The sequence below is a fragment of the Parus major genome, chromosome 7 (assembly GCF_001522545.3).
Source record: "Parus major isolate Abel chromosome 7, Parus_major1.1, whole genome shotgun sequence".
In the NCBI taxonomy this organism is placed as follows: domain Eukaryota; kingdom Metazoa; phylum Chordata; class Aves; order Passeriformes; family Paridae; genus Parus; species Parus major.
Window position 1 is genome coordinate 6,293,185 of NC_031776.1, and position 18,333 is coordinate 6,311,517.

At 38.1% G+C, this 18,333-nt stretch overlaps 1 protein-coding gene and 1 long non-coding RNA gene across 24 annotated transcripts in view; one reads left to right on the forward strand and one right to left on the reverse strand.

Annotated features, from left to right (window-relative positions):
• Nucleotides 1–3,253: 3,253 nt before the first annotated feature.
• LOC107207546 overlaps nt 3,254–18,333 on the forward strand; it is a 30,831-nt gene continuing 15,751 nt past the window's right edge. For 6 of the 20 annotated variants that reach the window (XR_004498350.1, XR_004498349.1, XR_004498348.1 and 3 more), the window contains exons 1-5: nt 3,284–3,713; nt 5,923–6,052; nt 6,825–6,946; nt 8,553–8,774; nt 9,858–12,572. This is a non-coding gene — a long non-coding RNA (uncharacterized LOC107207546). Of the gene's footprint in view, nt 3,714–5,922; nt 6,053–6,824; nt 6,947–8,552; nt 8,775–9,857; nt 12,573–18,333 lie in introns of all 20 variants that reach the window. The other 14 variants (XR_004498344.1, XR_004498343.1, XR_004498340.1 and 11 more) reach the window with 11 other exon arrangements.
• The window catches only part of CALCRL (calcitonin receptor like receptor), a 64,995-nt gene continuing 59,454 nt past the window's right edge, over nt 12,793–18,333 (reverse strand). For all 4 annotated transcript variants that reach the window (XM_015634850.2, XM_015634848.3, XM_015634849.1 and 1 more), the window contains exon 13: nt 12,793–16,646. In XM_015634850.2, the coding sequence (XP_015490336.1) occupies nt 16,425–16,646 (222 nt within the window). In that variant the 3' untranslated portion in view covers nt 12,793–16,424. The remainder of the gene's footprint in view (nt 16,647–18,333) is intronic.

Sequence of the window (18,333 nt, forward strand, 5' to 3'; positions counted from 1 at the left end):
ATATGCTTTATTACTTTGCAGCATCCCAGTAGGGTCATTCTCTCTCTAAAACTCTATTGATACCATTCCCCCAACCATTACAAACTGGCCACAGGCTTTCACCATAACCTCTGAGACACAGCCAGTACAAGTCAGCTGGGCATGAGCTGAAATTAGTGCTAAAGGCAGGGATACTGCTGCATTCAAAGCCTCCTGCTTCCAGTACAATGCTGGTCAGGTCCAGGATGCAGCCCATGAAGAAGCTGGAAACAACCTTTCCATCTTTCAAAGTAATCACCAAAAGCGCTATTTTAAGATAAGGCTTAACTAACTTGACTTTGGATACTGCTGCCTCTTTCATAGTTCAGTTTCCAGTTTGATATCTGGTCCACTATTCCAAATAGTATTAATATTTTAGCTTTTGAAAGAGTTTTATGACTAAAATGTTTTATGTTAGTGAAACCAGCTCCTTCATGGAACACCAGTTTTTTAGTTCAGGAAAACACTTGTTTAGTGGGGAATATTTTGTATAAAAACTGTTGAGTCATAATCATTTAGGGGCTTTGATAACCAGTGACCCCTAGCTGTTTTCACTGCAGCCTGATCACTGTGCTTGATGCCATGGAGAGGCCCCTCTCATGTTTTTATTTTCATTAACAAAGCCCTACATTTACATTGTGAAGATTTCCAACATTGCAGGTTGTAACAAGAATGAAATATGTTGAGTAGAAACATGCTACTGTACTGTCTCAAACACACACTTGCTTCTGTTGCAGCCCCTCCATGGAGCACTCTGCTCATGTGGATACCCTCTTCAAGAACTTCATGATGATGTCTGGTCACTTGTTCAACAACAGTAAGTTTAAAGAAGTTTAATTTGTGTACCCAGGCTCAGACTTTGTGCAAAAGTGACTCAGGTAGGCCATTATGTCTGTTTTCAGCAGGAGAGGGCCAAGAGGATGGTAAAGGAGGTTTGGTAAAGAACACTTGTAATTCTTATTACTTCAGCTCGAGAATTCATAAATTTCAGTAGCACAGAAGTTGCTAATTTAAGGGTGCTCCCAATAAAGGATTAATAACTTCTAAGAATTAGATTAATTATCAGTCCTAATTGCGTAGCTTAGAACTCTAATAGGCAGAAACAGAACATTTTCTAGTCAGCAGAACTTCTGAGGAAGTTTTCAAGCTTGTTGGTCTAAATTAAATGAGCATTTTTAAAATGCAACAAAATGTTCTGAATTAAGGTCATAACATTGAAAAAGTAAGTTACTAGAAAAAAGAGAAAAGAAAGCTACTTTCTTTGGCTTGGTTTCTTATAGCAGACAAAGCATTGATTACAAAGCATCATTGACATGATGGCAGAACATGAAAGAACTGCATTGAGGATTGGAGCTACTTTCAATAACACACCTGGAATGACTTTAATAGAACTTTCAAAAAAGCTTTTAGAGATATTTGAAATTTGCATGTTCTCTTGAGTTAAGGTATATTAAAAAACTCTGAAAATATATTCAGTGCTACTTAGCCTTATAGTCTATATATAGCATAACACAGAAATCTTTAATTTCCATGGGAATAATCTTACACTTATTTCATTGTGAGTTTCAGATGAAAGTTTGGTTTTTTTTGGCTTTTCTTATATGTACATGTGGTTTAAAACATATTTTATGAAAATACAGTGTAAAAGCTGTTCATGTGAGCACTTGATTTTGGGAAAGAAAATAAAAACTAAGGTTGAGGTTGAAGATAGTGTTAAGATCTTTGACAGTGGTTTCTTGTCAATGGCTTTACCTTTTTGAAGGCAGAAATATGAATGCTACAAAAAATCATAATGGTTTTATTGGGCTGGTACATATTGTTTAGAAGTAAATAACATAGGTTATCTTAGTATAATGCTGCACCAGGGCCATGACTGGGTTATTCAAGCTCTCACATTCATTTTAACCAATTAGTTTGGCTGTTTGTCAGGAAGTGACTTCAGTAAAGAAGCACAGTAATTCAATTATCAAGCACTCCTTTTCCTACCTTTCCAAGAAAATGCATATGAACTCAATGTAAAAAAACCCATTTATTTGCAGCTTCTTGTCTTTGATAACTCATTCTGTTACACTCAGCATGATTCATCCCAGATTACTTATCTGTCATGGAGGGTGGGAGGAGGAGAAGGAAAAATTCTAAAACCACCTAAAATATATCATTGCCTTGTAGGCAGTGATATTTCCAGGAGAAATAGCTCAGTTATTTGTTTGGAGAAAATTCCTCCAGGCCCTGGGCCTTGAACCCTTTGTTCCTGATCACCTTGAGACAAGCAATTAGAAAATCTCCAGCTTGGGAACTGTATGGCCCCCAGGGGAGCTCCTGCTCCTTGTATAAAACTGAATTTGGATTGCTGAAATTGTAATGTGCCCTCTGAGTAGTATTGTTAATACATTTTAAGAAACTGAAATAATGGATTAATAATTAACGGAATTAATGGATTAATAAAGGATTGGAGAGTGTTCAGAGCATTTCACAGTCACCAGTCAAAGTTCACACTCGCTTGCTCTCAGTGAGAAGGAAAAAAATAATATATGACTAAATTCACTACATTGCATGACAGGCAACAGAATTATCACTCCTAAGAGAAAACCTAGCTTTGGAGAAAACTTCAGATGCCTATGAGTAATTTTTTAACTCTTTTTGTTTCACACATATAAATTCACAAAATATAACTATCCATACTTTGGGTTGGAAAAGACCAGTGCTGTATTTTTTATTATTCTAAATTATATTATTCTATATTATTTTTAATTCAGCTGTATTTTTATTACAAAGACAAGACAACTTGACTCTGCTTTGAGTGTTATGCATGGCTTCAACATGCATACCTGATGGAAGCTCACCATATGTATTGTGGAACTTGGAAAGATCTTATTTTTTAGTATCAACTTATAGTAGAGGGACCCTCTAGTGGTTTTTGTGGCTGAAAATACATAATCTCTCCAATGTGCTTTTCATGTGTGCTCAGCAATGGACCAGCAAGATCTGTGAAGTGGCCATGCTGCAGGTAACGTGAAGAAAGCTGTAAGCTGAGCCTAGAGTTCCTGTGTCCACAGCTGGATGTTTGTCATTCTGGGGAGGAATACAGAGAAATGAGAATGGGCACCTAGCTGTAGCAGGGAACAAATTCATCCAAAGGACTGCGCTGTATGAACAGACTCAAAATAATTAAATAAGTAAGAAAGGGAATATTTTCACTTCTTTAAAAAAATGATTTGAAAGATGCCATGTCAGATATCTTTCTAACAGTTGGTGGTTTTGTGTACTAATTTAATGAAACAGACAGAATACCAGCTTGTGGCCTTTTGGACTCTCTCTTGCAGCAGGCTACGATTTGCCAACTTCTCTCCACTTCAGATACATTTGCCCTTTGTCCAAGTGCAGGGATTTATTTAGGAACCTAAAAGAGGGAACAGAACCTCGCAGAGGCTCAGGGCAACATTGGAAAGAAGCAGGAATGTCAGCCCATAGCTAGAGGATAATGTAATTGGTGATACTGAACATAAGGGTCCTGGGGAAGAGGTGAGCATGCAGATTTCTGTTGGGTCCCAGCGAGCGTCCCGCTGGCTCAGCTGCCAGTGAGTATCGATTCCCTTGGAAGGGAGCCCTCGGAAACCTTCTGCCCAGGGGAGCTGCATGAATCAGCAATGTGCCACTGCTGCTCTGCGAGGGATGAGAGCTGCGCCGAGCTCCTGGTGAGCAGCCTGAGGGGTTTTGTTACTGGGACAACAGGGGTAAACTTCAGCTGTGTGGAGACCTTTCCAGGGAGAATACTGGCACAGCCCAGCTGTGAGCAAAACTGGACTTGTGCAGCTTGTGCATCACAGACACGAACAAATCTTAGCGCTGTTGTGATCAGATGAAGAAAAATATTTGTAATCTAATTGGGTTGGGCTGGGGAAAAGAAAGTCTGGACAGGCCACAGTGCTTGAAACTGTCTGAAAACAAACAAAAAAAAATTTGCAAAAATTATCTTGGCAAATTCTTCTCATTTCCAAGAGTAGACAGATGAGTGTTTTAGATATAAAGCATGACTCACAAATTGAATAGAAACCTGGAATGTTTTAAGGATTTGAATGTACTGGCTAAAAGGACAAAGCCCAAAGCATCCCTTTGCTTTGAGTGACATTAGACAACATAAAAAACCCTACAACTTTCTTATTTTGCCCCAAATATGAAAGCCACATTCATGAATTTTTTAAGAATCCAGGATTATTGTTCAAGGTAAGAAGATTCAAAATAACATTAACGATATTAAGGCAGTGTGCTGTTATCACTTGAAGGATATTTAAACTGAGAGAGGGCAAGTTTAGATTGAATATTAGGAAGGAATCCTAATTTCTTCTGTGCCATGTGGGTGGTGAGGCACAGGAACAGGTTATCCAGAGCAAATCCATCGCTGTGGGCAGTGCGGGAGCCACTCTTCAGCATGACTCAACACTGCTGCTCCAGGCTGCTCACACAGCTGAAAGGGGCATTGGAAGGGAGTCCAGAGGGCAGCTCAGGCAGACTCTGAAGCTGAAGGAGGCAGCTGGAGTTGGTGTTTACAGCGGATCTCAGTGCTAGATCAAACTGTGCTGTTTATGTGGGAGACTACGCTGCAAGGCAGAGATCTAAAAACTGGGATCTGCACCAGTAATTGGTGATGGGAGTAGATTTAATCCACTGTGTTTGAAATGATGGTATGTGTGGACAAAAGGAAAATGTTAGGGGTGAATAAACCCAAGGCATATTGGTCTAAATATGACCAAAGAGAAAGGAATATGATAAAAGACCAGAGAGAAAAGAATATGATAAATGTTAGCATTTCAGAATTTTGCTTTTCATATTCTGTATTTTTAATGTATAAAATATTTTGATTTTCTGTTCTGTATTTTATCATAGCCTTTTAAAAATAATGAACTTTTTCCCTACAAAATAATTTTTTAATGAATCACTTCAACTTGTTCTAAAAGTAAGCAAATATTTCCTTCACTATTTCCCCAATATATGGAAACTACAATTCAGAAAATAACTTTAAAAAAAAAGTAGTTGATTCATTTTCTTAGAGCGGAGTTTAGTTACTGTATTTCATGGAGGAAATGGAGTTTGATCTGTAAAATTTGTTTTATTGCCAATATCTGTGCTTTTGTGCATTTGTAAAATATACATTCACCCACACACAAATTTCGAGTGACAGCCTTCTTGAAGGCTTATAAGCTTTCTGTAGCACTTTTTTTTTCATTCTTTTTATTTTAAGCAACCCAGATATCTTCTCTTTCTGTGCCTAGAAAAATTATATTTGTGACTCTTTGCTGAATGGTGGGCTATACCAGATATATAAATATATAGATATATATATATACACATACCAGATATGGCAAGTGGACAAAACTAGTATTTTTTTACAACAAAATTATTAAACAAGGACCTAATACTAAAAGATGCTGATTTACATTAAAATATGCCCTGGACTGCTGGAGAGCTCTGGTTTACTTCCCCATTTGCTACTGATGGGACAACTGTGCTTGGACATCTGCCAGAGTAGATATTCCAGAAAAAATACTCCATGGTTTAAAATATTTTCTTCCAACATAAATAAAGCAATTTAAGTAAAAACTCCACAAATCTGTTTTTATTCTGGAGAGGAATAGTGTTCACAATGGGAGTTCTGAAATAGCTATTGTGGTAAACTGCCAGTGTATGAAGGGTGCAGTTGCTGATGGGTACTGCAACAGATTTAATAAAACCCTCCAAAACATTAAAAATTATATTTGTTGTTGAAAGGACATCTCAGAACAGAACCAAGATCGACTCAGAGGAGGCAAGATAGCTAAATATTTAAACAATAAAAAGTCAGAATATGTTTGGCCCTGTTCAAATTCACAGGAGAGGTGCAGGTCTGAAGGAGTTTTTCTCTTGCAGATGTTCCTATGTGGTTTACAAGAAAGAAGAGAATAATCCAGCGTCAGGCAGTGTCAGCTAAAAAAAGAATCCCTGAAGAAGTTTACTTCCAGGATGGCTGGATGGTCAGAGATCTTCACTGAACTGACAGGTAAAAATGGCTCTTGTCATGACTGTTCATGTCTGGGAGCTCAGGTCCTGCCCGAGGCTCTCTGAGCTCTGGCAGGGCAGATGCACCTCTCCAAGGTCTGGGGCTTGCAGCTCCTGGGGAGTGCAGCCTTCAGAGGCTCTCAGACTCATCTGCAGATGAATTAACTTTCAGCCTCAAAGCAGAGTGCAATGATTTTAATGACACATAGTTGGAGAGGCTAAAATATTGTAATTTCCTATCACATGACCATGCTGAATATTTACAGATGAGGAAGGGAGCTTGCAAAAATATAGTGACAAGTTCAAAGCAAAGGGGGAGAACTAAATTTTTTTTTTCTGAATTTTCTGTCATCACTAAAACGAGAACATTTTGCTCTCACCATGCGTTTGTTAGTGAGAGGATCTCCTCTATTTTTAAACACTTATTTACACTTCACATGAGGAAAAGTCTGTTGTGCCTCTCTCTGCATTCAAAAGAACATACTAGATCATGTTTCATGCACCTTTAGTATGGCCCTTGAACTGCCTTGTTTGAGAAATGGAGTATGAAAATGGTTTTGCAGAAATACCTGCCAGTCTCCTTTAAATTTAAACATCTTTTTTATGCAAGGTAGTGTAATTTTTGGACCTGTAATTATCAAGCCGGTGCATTATCTGCACTGGTCAAAATCACACTGGGTCTAGAAAAGGAGATTGGCTGCAGTACCCTGATGATGATGGCAATGAAGCAGCAGCGATAAAAACCCTCTAATCTTAGCAACCCATTTTTGCAGGTACCCCTCTGTTCTTTCCCATTGTGCCCTGAAGTCAGACATGCATACAGTGATTTCAGTACATCACATCCTTCAGTTCATTGTGGGCCTCCTGAAAACCTAACACAAAAGGCCAGGAAAAGGTAATAATTTCAGTGTTAGATTTCTGAGGGCACCATTAACATGATTTTTTTCATTGTGTCTTTTAATGGACTTCAGAGCCTATTTTCTCCCTTTGTCGTAACTCACATTCTCCAGTAGATGCCAATTATTTGTGACTTGAAAAAAATGTTGATTCTCTATGTGTACCTTGCTAAATACACAGCATGTCCATCAGAATGCACAGCTACTTTGCCCTTGATTAGAGGACACACCCCTATCAAGAGTTTTAAAACCTTCTATTTTTCCTGCCTGTAGGTGATAATGCACTTTCAGAGGCTGTAAAAGAAATGTACAGGACTTCAACAATGATAGCACAGAGCCCATATAGGAGAGTTAGAATGAGCACAGAGCCAGCTGGTCAAATGCAAAATGAGTTGGAATTTGTGGTCTCATCGTGGTTGTGAAGAAGCTGGTGAATGGAACATGCCAGAAAGGTGTTCCACGGGCAGACTGCATGCGTGCTGCTGGTTTGTGAATATGGTAACGATGCGAGGTTCAAGGACTAGGTGGAAGCAAGCAGGGAAAACTTGCTTTTTAGGTTTTATTTATTTAATGGTGCCCACCCACCTGTATTTAACCCAGACTCACACTAGTCCTCTATAACTTAGTTACGGTTCAGAAGAAGCCACTACTAGGCTAATCATTCTACAGATTTTTGCTTTCAGCTGCAACCAAGGAAGACATTATTAAGAAAGAAAGAATTTTCAACCTTTAAAGAGTTCATGCTCACTTCAATACTGTTAGGATGGTCTGGACATCTTATCCAAACTGCTTCCCTTAAGTCTATGGGAACTTTCCCATCTAGCCTAGGCAAAGGGGATGGTATTTAGTTCTACAGTAAATACCTTTGACAATAAGTATTACTTTAACAGAAATAAGAATGATTTCTTTGTCTTGGCACTCATTGTTGGGAACTGGGCTGGATGGCTAAGGAATTCATCATGTAGAATCACTGTAGATAAGGCCAGATGATGTTATGTTGTGCATAAAAGAAGAGAGAATAAGGAAATACAAAAGAGATGTGTGGAGTTTCTACCCCTTTCTGCTAAGCCTATGAGCTGTGCCCACTGGTGCTTATGAAGGGAGCCCCAGGCCTCCTGTTAATATTTCATCTCATCAGCATATCTGTGTCTGGAAAACCAGTGGGGAATGTCTGCAAATAGATGGATGTGCAATTTTTCTTTATTCTAAAGTACAATTATTTTGCAAGGACAGAACAGTGACTATTTTTGGAATTCTTAAATCAGAGACAGTCCACATCTGTATAAGCATAGTTTTTATTCACTTTCTCTTCAATTTGTTTTTGGTTTTTTTTGTAACACTGCTCTATAAACTTTGCATGCTAATTTTGTCTCTGGTCATAATCATAGAATGTTCTAAGCTGGAAGGGACCCACAAGGACCATTGGGTCCAACTCCAAAGGGAATGGTCCGTTCAGAGATTGAACCCATGACCTTGGTGTTATTTGCTTGCAGTGTGCTCCTACTGTCTCTGTATGTTTAGTAATTCTATGCTTTATTTATTTTATGCTTCTGCTGGATTGGGAATAGGATGAATTCTTAGATTTATCTGGTTTTCTGTTTGTAGCCACCACTGCATGCAGAACTGATGGGGATTCCTGCTCCCATCACTTGTTTCAGCAGCACTGAAAGGCATAAACAAGGAGTGACTGAGGGGAATGTCAAGCAATTCCACAGCTCAGCAAGGAGAGTCCAGCCAGAAACCAGCTCTGTGCATTTTTCCTTGCAGGAAGGAGCAATTCCAGTTATTCCCCAGTGCCAGAACAACTTTCCCTAGGAAATGAGTGAGGTAAAAACTCTCTGAAGCTGCACTTCTTTCATCCCTGTGCCATGAAACTCAGGGAGTGCTGGTGATTGCCCTCCTGTGCTGCTCCTGGCACAGCTGGGAAAAGATGCCAGGCTGGAGCAATATTACCTCCAGTTTCCATGGCCTTTGGAGATAACTGGTGGAAAGGAAAGCATCTTGTAGAACATAGATAAATAACTGCTGGGGCCTGGCCTTTGGTGAATACTGAGAAATGGAAGGAAGATTTTATTGAAAATAATAAAAAATCATGCCAGTGCTGGAGAAATACTGTGATCTGAGGTGGTGGGACAGACAGTAGGGTGTAAAACTCAAAATATTTTGCTGAAACTTACATAAAAAGTGTATTTTACCATTTTAAGTGCTTGTACTTCTAAAAATCCTCACTTTACATGGCTTAAAGATAAAAATCTTTTTGCATTATATAATGAAAACATAAGTAGTGTTGTTGTTGTCTGCAACAAAAACATTTAGGGAGTTTTGCTATAGCATAATTTCTATTTTTGCTTTCAATGTTGTTTTTTTTTCGGTGAAAGCTTCCTGATTGAACCTTCTTCTCTAATAATTTTTTTACACATGAATTACAGATCATTCTAATTAGCTTTTTAATTACAGCTAGAGAAGGCTATTTAGAACACTCCTGACTGTTAGAAATGAGTCCATGTGGGGAAAAATAAGAGGTAATTAGCTTTAAATGAAAAATAGCTACTGTCATTTCCCAGACAAAGGAGAGTGAGACAATTTCTACACTTCATAGCAAATACAGAATTGGATTGGAAAGGACTGTTCAGAGTCCATGCCTTGAAATCATCTGAAATTTAACTAGTTTTACACCAGGTATTTGCTATGATGATTTTGAAGTCAATTGGTATTCTGTCTAAATTCTTAGCAAGTCCATTGCATCATCTGGATAAAGAGCATCCCAGCTGTGTTCAATGGAGATGCTTTTTGTAAGAGTTGGGGACACTGCACTGTGCTATAACCCATGGAATAGTAACAAATTTTAGGAATCTTCAAGTCATCTTCTCAGACCAAGAGCTCTTGCTATGAATTTGGTTCTTCTTGCAGATTGTGAAGTACCTCTGGTGGCTGAATGCCTACAGGCTCTGGGAACAAACCGTGGAGTAGGGACACCCTTACTGTAATCACCTGCCCGAACTATGACAGAAGGAGCCGGTGCTTGAGGACAACTCCTGGAGTCCATCTGGCATCACAGGACGGGAGTTCCTTGTGAGTAACTCAAGTTGGGTATGGACACTGCTCTGTGGAATACACAGCTGCAGATCCCTCCAGGAAACCCAGCCAAATGCACTGTGGAGCTCTCTACTAAATGCTCTAAATTTGGCTCCTATATAGGCTAACCTATTCGAGTTTAGCTAAGGAAAATGTGCTTAAGTATTTGTGTTCCTAGCTCTTCTCTACTGTTTCAGGTCTACATCCAGGGGAGAATAAGGGACAAAGTCATTATAATTTTTCTAAGTCTATAAATATGTGGTTTGAAAGATAGCAACACTCTGTTTTGAAAACTTTTTATAGCACATTTAAAAAAAAGAAAAACAGGCACAAACCAGTTTATTCTACTTTTTGTCCCCTTTGCTCTAATTCCCTCATATCTAGAAATGGTTTATCATCATGTTTATTGCGTTAACTCCCTATTAATAACTGTTTCTGTTTAGTGCAATCTACTTTTTGTAGCATCTAAGTATTGTTGTTCCCCAATTCAGTATTTTGTTTCCTTAAATATTTATATGCAAAGCTACTGGAGATACAGTGGGCTGCCACAATAGGGAACAGCTGCCTATGGCCTTTACTGTGTCAGACACCACCACTTTACAGTGATCCCTGTCCAATGCATGGAGAACCATTGGAAGGAATTCCTCTGCTGCAGGCAAACATTTGTCACCTTTCATTTGCAAATATCAAGGTAAGGAATTAAATACATGAACGCTTGTTTTCAAGCCCGTTTTCTCCTTTGATAATTTGTGCATGGCTTATGATTATGTATTTCCTGTACAACTTTGGAATTCCTTGCTAGGCTCTGCCCCAAACACTGGCCATGGGCCCACTGGCTCCAAACCAGTTCTCTGCATCAAAGGGTTTTCTCCTGGCTCCTTCACAGGGAAGAACTCAGTTTAGATTGCCTGCATCCACCAAAAAAACTGATTCACCAGACAGCACCAGGGACCCCAGCACCTCTGGGCACTTCTTCCTTTGTGGCAATTTTTCATTTTGATACTGATTGTGAAATCTGAATTTCCAGGAAACTCTGTTCATCTTAGGTCAGGAATTAACAAAAGCGTGTAAGCTCTTTTCAGAAAACAGGCTTTGATTTTTTTGTGTTTGTATTTTGTTAAATTCACATAAAACAATGCATTAAGCTTAAAAGGAATTATCAATAAGCAAATTGTATTTTCCCTTCATCAGAGTTTTCATTGAGAGTGGTGGATCTTGTTGAGGGGAAGAAAACTTTCAATAAACATTAAAAGTAGTAGTTGAAAATATCTTTAAAATTTAGGGAGCGGTGATAAAACTGAATTTAATTTAGAAATATTCTTGTATGTCATTTGCTTCAAATGAAGATTGAACTCCATGTGGATGAACTGGAATTTTTCATGTAGGGAGTATGGTTTAAAAGATGTTAAAGAGCTGCAGCTGTAGGGTGATGATAGATACTTGCAATTATAAAGAGGGGTCTGTCACCTCTGCACTTGCAGTCAGACTCACTGTGGAATGGATTTTGTCTAGTTCAAACTGAATTTTGTATTTTCTTGTCGCACAGATGTTTAGAGTCAGATAATTATCAAAAGCTAAAACTTTGGTTTAAAACTTTGACTTCAGTGGTGGCTGCCATGACAAGAATGTGCAAGATACACTATTGGAGTGATTGGAAGTCTTCCAAAGGCAGTAATCTTTGTATCTTGCAGAGAGTGAAGTGGGGTCTGTGTCAATATTGATGGATATTGGTAAGTTTGTTTCAATTATTGTGAGGCTACTTGTGCTATAAGAACATTTCCTCTTTTAAGATTATGCAGAAGTGTAAGGATCACTGTTTAGTCTGAGGAGGTTAGGATGCTGTGTTTCATTCTGCTGTTTAATTGCTTTTGGGCACCTATACTGCATCTGTAAATGCTACTGTAGCTATCATTTGTGTTCCTTTTCTACTGCTGGGCATGAGTTACAATAAAATGTAAGGAGCAGCTTTTGAATTTGGGGGATTTGGTTTACTACTTCTCTATGGTTAGTTGTATAAGAGTACAGAATAATTGTTAAATGGAACAGATTTCACTCTGAACATACAGAGAATCAATAAGTGGGAGTATTGGTAGAGAACTGAAGGAATAGATGAGCAGAGTCCATAACAATTTCCACTGCCTGACATTTGGTGCTAGGAACTGAAGATCAAAAACACCTATCTGGAATTACAGGCTCTTTCTTAGAAGTCATGAAGACAGGCAGGAGATTGTGCATTTTTTGGATGGATATTAGCACACTTTAAATAGGAGTAACAGGCATGCAGTAGTATTAACACCCAATATTTAAGATCCCCTGGTGTGCTTAAATATTGCTTGGGATTTTAATTTGAGCTCGTAATAAGCTCATCACAAGCTTTGCTTATCTACCTCTACCTTGACTGATGCGATGAAGAAGACAGATACACTCAATTTAGTCTCTTCTGTTAGTTCCTGATGAAACAAACATTTTGGCCTAATGTAAGTAAATATTAATAACTTTTTATTAAAAGGTGGATTCAGAAGACAAGAAATAGGAATATGAAACTTTCAGGTAAATAATTTTATGTCATGTATTATCTGTACAAACTTCCTCCAGAAACTGAGCACTCAAGTATTTAATATAAGTATTGAAAACCACTTAAAATCAGAATAATTGTTATTAACACTATGTAATTGCTTTCTCCCTGGGTTAATATTTAACTAGCACAGAGTTTTAAGACATCTATGAAAGCCAATTTAGATCAGCTTTGTTATATTACAGCACAAGAGACATGAATAAATGGAGTAATATTTTATTGATCAGAAACTTCTCTCAGCAATTAAAATGCATGATTCATATGAACAAGGTGAAAATGAACAACCAAAAAAATAACTTCACATTTTTTCCATTTTGTTCTTAGTGTAAGCAATAAATACAATGCCATAGCTTCTATTAATCTTATTTACATAGTACAATAAATGAATGTTACCTGGTTGCCAGCCCAAATGTTTCTTGACATCAATAAGGAGTACATGTTGCAGCATTTCTACAGCCAAATACTCTTGTAGATCACCACCATGAAAAACTGCATAACGTAAATGTCAACATTAAACAACCAACTGAGGGACCCTGCAATGCAGCGATTTATTAAATGAAGACAGTAGCATTAAAAATAGACATTTTCTCTCATTCAATCATAACATGCTGGTGTTACAGATAACAAACATAAGACAACTATTGCTGCAGCCCCTGTAGATTGATACAATAACTCCTCAATTAAAAAAAAAATGTAACAGCAAATAATAACAGGTAATAAACAAATAATAATGTGCATGTTCAAAGGAATCTCACAGCCCCACCAAAAGAGAGTTTACCTCCATCCCAGAGAATACAGCTATGGACTACAACATTCTCTAAAGTAGAAAAGAGCCATGAGAAATCAGCATAAGGATTTGATTTTAACTTACGGTGGCAGGAACACATTTTAAGAAGCAGACCCTTCTCTTAGCTATGTAGAAACTGAAAAAAGGTGAGGTAGGAAGACAAAATAAGGAACTGGTATTTTCCAATGGAAATTAGAAAACAGATTATCTATCCTCAGCAGGAGAGGGGAAATATATCTCTGCCTATACCATGTGACTCTTCAGAGCCAGAAAGATTTTCTTGCACATCCAGCTGGATGTGTTTCTTTTCAAAAGTGAAGATGGGGGTGTGTCTGCCTAGAAGGAAGCTGTGATTGTCCACCTAGAAGTAGGATAATTTCTCTATAAAAACAATTTTCCCTCCTAAATTACCATTAAGAGTTTCTCTAATAGAGGACAGAGAGCAATTAGAAGTATGCATTGAAGTATGACAAAATCCCTAGTCTGTTAAATTTGGACTGCCTCTCAGAAAATGAAGCTTAATTAAAATCTAATACTGTATCGCACTCTAGACCAACATCTATGTGTTAATTGCAACAACAATCCACCAGGTACCATGAAATAATTGTCTAATAATATCCCATAAAGGGCTTACAGCATGTCAAAATGGACACCTGTCTGGGCTTTGAGTCTCAGTGGTACCTGCAGATTCTGCAAAGGGAACTCAAGACAGATTTATACCAGCTGATGATCTGGTCCCACAAATGGAAAGCTGCTACGCTGGAGCAGGGATTTTCTGCACCACTGGTATCTTCAGAACATTGCACAGATTTTCAGTAACACTACAAAGATCAGCAAGCAGAGCTGTAACCTATAGTCATGTTGTAGCAGACATTATTCTTTCACTCTTAAAATTTAAGAGACTGTGACATCTGATTGCCAGATCTCAGAGTGCAGTGTAGTCCACACTACACAATCCAAGAGATTCTTCAGATCATTCCCATCCACTGACCAGAAAGTCCTGCAGAAGAGAAGTCTTTATTTGTGCATCCTAGCTGGGATTCTATATTGTGAAACTAAATCATTAATAAAACACTTTCTCTATTCAAACTCCAGACATAAGAACTGTAAAAAAAAAACCTAAAGAAAGGTGCAAGTGGCATGAACTCGCCACATTCCTCCTAATGTTTTCTAAGTACAAAGCATTTAATGCCTTATGAACTCACAAAGTAATAAACACTGAAAATTACCTAGACACTAAAGAAGTGTAGAGAAAAGCTACTGACAAAAACGTTTGAATGTCAAAATCAAGGTATTTTGTATACAATAATATTGTATGCAAAATTATTTCAAACTGGTCTCAGAAAGAACTGTCTTCCAAATTTTGACTGGACTACATACATGAGAAATATGTTCATTAGCCAAACAGTCTGTCACAGTTCCAGCATGGACTTTTCTTCTGCCTGATTTTGTTTTTTCCCCTTCTGAAGTAGACTTATCTGCAAATGCAATGTATACAATTTTTTCTTACATTTTTAATTTTCAGTGAACTCACCTTGTTTCATGCCCTCATTCTTGAGCATTTTTGTCATTCCACTTAACAAAACTACTATTTCTTTAAAGCATAAAGATTTAACAAAAACATAAATTTCTAGAAAGACACATTTTCTCAAGACCTTCCTGACAACTTCATAGTTTTCCATGAGACCTTTATGCACCAGCAGAACCAAAGAAACAACATATAAAGTACTGTTCTTAACCAATTAAATGAGACAGAGATTCAGAATCAACCAATCCAAAATAATGCTGAAATTCTCAATCCATGAAGTTTTGAACCTTTATAATACAAACTTAATACTGGATTCTCCAAATAATGAGAATTACTAACATTAGTTTGCTTGATTAGTCTGAGTCTCATATACTGGCTTTAAAGGTAGTATATCATGTGCACTGTGTTCAGTCTTGCACGCTCATCTCAGACAACAAAAACAGCCACAAAATGAACCAAAACTTTGCCCCAAGAATGAAGGAACAAGTTATGAAGCATATGGCCAGGGAAAAAAGGTAAAAGTAAAATCAGAACAATGCTACAACAAATTCTGTACATGATCTTCTCCAGTTGAGTAAATTCCTTAAGCACACAGTGAAGTTCCACCAGCTGCAGTTACTATGAGTGTCTGGAGGGACTTACAGTGACTCAGGTTACTCCTTTGCTCTCTGACAGGGGGGGCCTCATCAGTCTTGTCTTTCTTAAATCCAGAAGAAACTTCCATGCAATTCAGGAGAAGGAGACACTTCTGAATATCCTGAAATAGCTGAAATAAAATTGCTCAAATCTTGGTGCAAGATATTACACTGCGGTACAGAAGTACATCAAGGCTCACACTGAAGTGGTGTCTCTGTGCTTGATGTAAAACAGTGGGAAGAAAATGAACTGGCCAAACCAAAGTAAAACATTAATCTCTTTAAACAAAACAGCAGTATCTGTCTTTGAATCTGTTACCTAGATTACCTGTCAGGCTTTTTTGAAAGCCAAAAAAATGAATGCCAAAAAAATAACCTGGAAAACTTCCTATTATTGCACCTATTTAAACCATTTTGCTTTGTTCTATTTCAGGTTGAATTAAGACAACAGAGTATGGTATTTACACTCTAAGATTCCATAGGCAAAGGAAGTGGCTTCAACACAGCACAGTCTTACACAAACTTCCAAGAAAATAAGAAATCCTTCATTGATTCCCTTTGTACAAATATTTGCCAACTTTGTCTACACAGTAGAAACTGAAGAGGCAAAGTTTGTATCCTTATATAAATGCACATACATATATAGATACATATGTACAGAAGTCCATACTGTATAGATACACAGAAACACAAACATACATATGCATATGTGTGTGTAGCTACACACACAAACACACACATATATGTATGAGAAGCGTGTTGGTTTAGTTTGCATCATTCAGGAGAATAACATATCCCAAGGTAGGTAAGATGTTCTGGCCATGAGGTCACTGAACCAGCCGTGGATTGCCGTGGGCACGGGGCCCAGGGCAGCTCCTCAGCCGTAGAGTTTCTCAGTCTTTAGTGCCACGCTGTCCATGTCGTGGTAGCCCTTGCCATTGAGGTGCTCGCTGGCGCAGTCGTGGCTGTAGCCGTAGCCCTGCACGTCGCTGATGGTGGACACGGTGTAGGAGGCCGTGCGCATGGCGTCCGAGTGGCTGAAGCTGTGCTCAAACTGGATCTTGTACTGGTTCCAGTGCCTTCTCAGGACAGCCTGCACCTGTGCCCCGAGACAAAGCAGAATGTGTGTAAACCGCTGGGGGACAGCTCAGGGGCTTCCTTCTCTGCTGCGTGAAGGACACGGAAATGGTGTCTCAGAACAGCAATCCTGGACAAAGATGCCTAACCCTACGTGCCCTTTAGCACTTGAGACGTTCAGAATTATTCACCACTTAGGTAAGCACTATTTTTCAGCAAATTTGGTGTGAAGTAATGGCATTTTACAATTGTAGTGTACTAGCAGCTCAGAAAAAACACAGGTTACAGGAGGAACAACAGCCACACAATTTTCTGCTTCCTCCCCTGTGAACTGCACTCAAGCATAGACAAATGAGAAACAGTTGAAAAAGGTAATTTCTGTTCATCCTTATTTTCAAAAGGCCACACCCTCAGCAGCTGTCATTCATTTACTCTCAACACACCATAAATTACATTTGCTATGATTTTGGCACAAGTTGGTCTTCCCCAGTTTCTGACCATACCTTCAACACAATTTCCTAAACTCCACATGTCTACCAGAGTTAAAAATACAGCTGATAAAATAGCTGAAGGCCCCATTGGGTTAAATGCCTCCACTGAAAGGATGTGATGTTTGTCATGGCTTTCCTCCCCTCCAATGTGGTTAAACACCTGTGCAGAATGGAGTGATGGAGTGTTGTATTCATTAAATTCACATGGAATTAGTCTTTCAGGGAAGATTCCAAGTGGGGAATGCTAACAATGGTAATAGCTCCTGTTGTTGCTTTTCCTAACATTTTTCTATGTTAAAAAAGCTGCCAATGGGTCAGCTTTTATATATATTTATAATATTTATATTATAAATATTCATAATAATGAATATTTAATTTCCTTTTCAGCCAAACTTTGTACCAAAAGCAGTCCTAACTGCTAACCAGTGAACAGTGACTGCCCCAGTTAAATGTTTACATTGTGGGTAAATATTTGTAGGATTTTCTATATGTCTTCAGGGTTTATGTTTGCTTTCCATTTCCCTCACACAATGGCTCCTTTTGTCTAATTTTACTCTGGCTTTAATCATGAAAAACAAAAACAAAGAAAGGGATGTAGTTTTCAGACTTCCTGCAGTCTGGTATCAGAAATCTCTGTTTAAAGGAGAACTTCATATTTCTCAAATCCTTTACAAGGAAATGCCAGAGCATAAGGAAAGAAGTATCAACCAATTAACAAATTAGCATTTTAGGGCAAAGGAAGTGCTCTCTCACTGTTCATAAAAACTTTCTAATCCACTTTAAACATCTAAACACAAATCTCCAAACACTGAGAAATCAATAATCATAATTATCATAATTTTGAGTTTCAGATCTTAATGCTTTTCATACATATCAAAATTCTGTATTTCTTCAGAGTCTAAAGGCAGAGTTCTTGTTTAAGCATGGGAAGTTTTAGATTAATTAATGTGTGCATTGCATAGAAACCTAGAATAGAGCCAACACAGATCCTTAAGTCTTTGCACAGGTTGAATCCATCTCCTGTAATCTATCATTAAGCGAAGACAAGAAGCATATTCAAAATTCCAACTTTTCCAAGAGGAAAGCTTGGAATTTGGCATCAATCTGTGTTCATCACTAAGCTAAGTTCTATTTGTTCTCCTGAAGACACACATGCAAAAAATTACACATTGAGCAATTTTCTCTTTAGACAAGACAGGCTGGAGGTGAGGAAAATGC